At 42.8% G+C, this 4807-nt stretch overlaps 1 protein-coding gene across 1 annotated transcript; it reads left to right on the top strand.

Annotated features, from left to right (window-relative positions):
* The first annotated feature begins 1270 nt into the window (after positions 1 to 1270).
* On the top strand, positions 1271 to 3008 carry LOC145462920 (uncharacterized). The gene has a single exon (XM_081446591.1). It carries the CDS (start codon positions 1893 to 1895, stop codon positions 3006 to 3008), a length of 1116 nt encoding a protein of 371 aa, XP_081302717.1. The 5' UTR covers positions 1271 to 1892.
* Positions 3009 to 4807: the final 1799 nt, after the last annotated feature.

Below are 4807 nucleotides of genomic sequence, written 5' to 3'. Positions count from 1 at the left end.
TTTTTAAGAACACGAGAGAAGTGCATAGAGAAGCACGAGGCGCAGCCGAGTGCTTCTCGCACTTCTCGAGTGTTCTTAAAAATTCCCAAGTGCTTATATAACTCAACAATGCACGAAGGGCAAGTTTTTTTATTTCTTTTATAAAATGTAAACCACCACATTAACATAAAGACATATTAAACAAGAAAAGGATTGCGAATTTTAATTAATCAAAATAAGTATTCTCCTTACATGTACATGCTTTCTTTTTATTGGCTTAAATGCTGAATGAAAAGTAAAACCGTTCCCTTTGTGGCAAGAAACAAACGTTTTCTAAAAAAATTCAGAACGGTTCTAACGAAATTAATACAGCAAAAAGAATCTTCGAAAGCTGAAGCAGTTCCCCAGTTCACTGACTTTTGCTCTGAGGAGGATAAAGATTGATTTGCATTGAACCGATTGTGCAAGAATTGAACATGCCGCCAAGCATTTCGCTGTGGATCGTTGTGGTGGATGATCGGCTGTGCGTTTCAACCACTCTGCCTGATACTTCTGCTGCTTTTGGCTGACTAAAAGGCTCATAGCATTGTGGAGATTTCTGTTTTGTCTGCTCGGCCCCTTGTAGAGCAGTAGACAAGACATCACTACATTTCCTGAGCTGGATAGACGACGGACGAGAATTGTAATGCTGGAGACTATTCGGGTTTCTGTGTCCCGAAATGTGGCAGATGTGGCGATCTGACAAACCGGCTTGAGACCACAAGGTTATCGCTGTCGCCCGAACACAGTGATTTGTGTAAACTTTGGAAAGCTTGGCCTTTGTACTTATTTCTTTCATCATGTTTCCAAGAGTGTTGACACCAAGCGGGCGGTTTTCGTACCAGATTTCGGGTGTGATGGCGGATTCATTCCAGTCGCGTCGAGGTTGCTGAAATAAGGCTTCGCATTTCGGATTCAGCTTGGAGATATACAAGCTCAGCGCTCGGTAGCCGTCGTTCTCACTCTCTGTTTCGTACATACGAGCCGTCTTCTCAAAGCTGGATCGGTCTTGAAGTCCACCGGGATGGTTTTTGGTGGTCTCGTCGTGGGTCATAGTAACGTAGCGCTTGCCTTGCTCGTCTACTTCAAATGCAAAACTCGTCGGCTTCAAATTTCTCTGCCCTTCACGACCTCTTCTACACCAGTAGAGAACAACATGGAACATCTGCGAACAGTAAACAACAGCCTTGGACACATTTTCTGATCCCTTTATAGTCTTGTCAGATATTGTTGTTCTTGTGCAAACGTTGCATATGGAAACAGTTGATCAAACACAAGGCGATTCGTTTTTAAGCTGCATTACCTTTAAAGCCGGATGAAAAAGAATTCCAATCGTTCGGACATTATACTTAAAAGCTTCACCAAAAGACATTTAATAAGTGGCCTTTTACCCCGTAATCTCGTGCACCTAAACGCTCGAACTCATGCATGCCTTGGCAAAAAAAAAATCGAGAAAATTGGATCTCTGCTGGCAGTATCGGAAAGGAAAGCTTAAAACAGTCCTGTGAAGACAACGCCCGAGGTGTAAAATTTCTGTTCCATGCAGGCATATTCCAGTTGATGTTTTCGGCACTGGATCGAGAGGCACGCCATTCAAGCGGTCCGGATACCCGACAGACAATTCTCTTCTAATTTGATACATACGTCTACGCCGACAGCTGTGTGGATAGTCTTCACCTATATTGTCCATCATTAAAGCCGGATTCTGAATTCTCCTGAATTAGACTCTCACTACTTGTCTTTGCAAAACTAGCCACTGATTCACCTTTGCAATTAGCGGTATCTTTCGAATACTAGATTAGTCAACTGGAAACTACAACTTTAACGCCGATCAGAAATCTGTTGGTTTACAGCCTGACAAAAGGAATGACTTAATGACACGTTTTCGACGAACGGTTGACACCATGAACAACAGTTCTTTGCCATCTGATTCACCAACAACAGACTACAGACTGTTCCTTTACACCCAGCTAGCTACTGGCATCTGTCTGGCGATTCTATCACCTATAACAATCACAAGTAATGTGTTGCTACTATTTACTCTGTTTAAAGATCCTCTCAAATGCTTCCGTGCACCAGCTACGTATTTCATCGTCGCTTTAGCCTTGGTTGATTTAACAACGGGCCTGCTTGTTGAGCCTTTCTTTATAATGCACCGTGTGGCAACGTATGTAAAAGGGTCCCCTGCTCCATGCGAGCCATACAACACCTTATACCAAATCGGAGTTTGGTTGTCTTACGTGGGCCTCAACGCGTCCTTTCTGCTTGTTCTTGGTCTCATTTTAACGCAGTACGTCGCCATAACATACCCGCACCACTATCGCTCAGAAGTGACAACCCGCAGGGTCCTCGCTTGTGTTGGGTTCTCGTTGGTGTACTTTACCGGTTTCATTCTGTTGCAGTTCGTTGTTGTCCCCAAAGAAACCTTGTTTCAAGTAGATTTGCATCTTCACTCGACACTGATAACGGTTTTGTTAATCCTCAGTTCCGCGATACTTTTGAGATCACTTCGCCATTTTGCCACAGAATCTCGACGGCTTGTAGGGGAAAGTGGCGTTGAGACTGGAGTGCATGGGAGACACACAGGCAAACCTCGAACGAACAGAATTAGCGAGAAACAGTTTACAATTGTTACCTTACTTTTATCAGGAGTTTTCATCGTGTGTTCTCTTCCCCACATCATTACAGTCCATATGAGATTTTACAAGAAGCAGCACACTCTACAAGAGAGGCTTGACCTTTCTGCTGCGATCACTATTGCGGACGAAATGATGTTCGTGAAGGTGGCATTAGATGCGTTCATCTACGCGTGGAGACTGACAAAATACCGCAAGTCGTTAAAACTTGTGCTGACTTGCCGCAGGAATCAAGTCTTACCCGAAACTACTGAAGTAATGACGATGGAGAATTTCACTTTTCAACAGTACAATCCCGAACTCTCGTCAAATCATCAAGACCGTCCCAAAATCAACCTCCACGACCAACTGTAGTGAACCTAGCTCGTATTTGGCTATGACAATAAATTTTTAGTGAAATCCCATTGAAACATATATAAACAGCCATGAAGATTGTGAGAATATTTATCCCAGGTATGGAGTTTAAAAACCGAAGTTGTCGCGACACTTCCAGAGATATGAAGTTCTTTGTGAATTATACAAGAGAACCAAACTGTTCCTTACTGGTCCTAGTCGAGCGGCCTCGGGTGTGGAATCAGTTACAAACTTCTTCACCCAATTTAAACAATAGAAAACTTCGATTCTTACCGGTAGCAGAATGTAGTACTACGACCCCAAACAAGTAGGGTGCTCTCTTCCGAAATAATTTTAGGGCGATGGTGCAAAATAAGAGCTTTTTTATTATATCGTTGAAAAGCATGCTACTAACATTCTTGACTCAACACATGCCTTTCTTAAACTGATAATATTCCTAACTTGATTAAGCTCGAGCACTGTGTGTCGTTCTGTCTTAACCTGACGGTTTGGTTTTCCCGGACATAAAGCTAATGCATCGTCAATGCAGGACGAACCGGTGCGAATAAAGTACTTCTCGGCCCATAATTACGGCTTTGTGGAAGCGGTCGACTTATACCTTCTTTCGCTTGATATTTATTTGCCCATGCATTAAGTTTTCTGGCCGCATGAAGTGTTTGAACAGCATTGGCAGGTGTGCATGTTGAAATAAAGACAGACGATAAAAGTTTTGTCGAATGTTGCTTAAGAACAAAAGTCTCTAAACATATAAATCGCAAAAAAAAAAAAAAAAAAATACATACTGAGAAAGAATAGGGAGGAGAGTTACTGAAGGCTCGTATCGTGGGTTAGGGGCCACCTGCACGTATCTCTCGTAGCACATATCAAATAGTTGTCTATCCCAGGCGTACCGCTACCGCGTATCACAGTTTGATTACAACTCTGTAATCATAAGGTTCGAGATTTTGCCTCGGCTTTCCGGGCCCGAAAAGTTTCCGGGGCTTTCGAGAAACGGGCCCCAGGGCGTGTAACAAGACAGTGACAATATGATAAGATGCTTCATGCATAGCCTGAGTAGTAACCGAAGTTGCAGTCCAGTACCGATGAGCTTTCCCCAGGATTGAAACGGACTTAATTTTAACGAATGGAAATTAACATTTGATTCATGCCCAGGCGGTGTTGTTATGTCGTCTCACCCGGAGCAATGGCGGACACATTTTTCGTTGCGAATGGAGAGTAGGTCGTCGTTTCTCGACCGATTTCTGCACTCATCATGAGAATCAAACGAACCTTTTCTAGGAGCTGCTAGTGTAATATCTAGACCAGTTATTTGCCAAGCCTCAAGTGCAGGTAAGCAATTTTTGCATTAGAACTAGTCAATGGAAATCATGCTATGTTGAAAACGTTTGTTTGCCACACGCGCTTGACGTGGATATTCTTTTGGCCGTTTGCTGGGTAACAGAGATCAATATTGTGAATTTTTTTTACGTGAAGCTTTAGTTCGAGAGTTGAACTTTAAGAAAAGTCCGGCGGGCCCAGGGCCCCGCCGTTTTAACGGTCAAAATCGGACTTGAAGCTGGGGCATTTTCCTTGATTTGTCAGATGTTCGCGGTATTTCGCGGGAGTGATTGTGTGATTTCTACCCTTGTTATTTTGTGGCTCAGCTTGTTCCCTTTACATCTTAATGTTTTCTTGTTATGGTTTTTTTTTGTTTTTTTTTTGTAGTGCGTATGTCATCCGTTTGTTTGGCCTATGTTCAAGATCTTTGGATCCTGCTTTAGATGCTAATCCATTAAAGATATCATCTCATTTACCGTGAA

This window comes from Orbicella franksi, chromosome 12, assembly GCF_964199315.1.
Source record: "Orbicella franksi chromosome 12, jaOrbFran1.1, whole genome shotgun sequence".
NCBI classification, from domain to species: Eukaryota; Metazoa; Cnidaria; class Anthozoa; order Scleractinia; family Merulinidae; genus Orbicella; species Orbicella franksi.
This window is presented reverse-complemented; position numbering and strand designations above follow the sequence as displayed.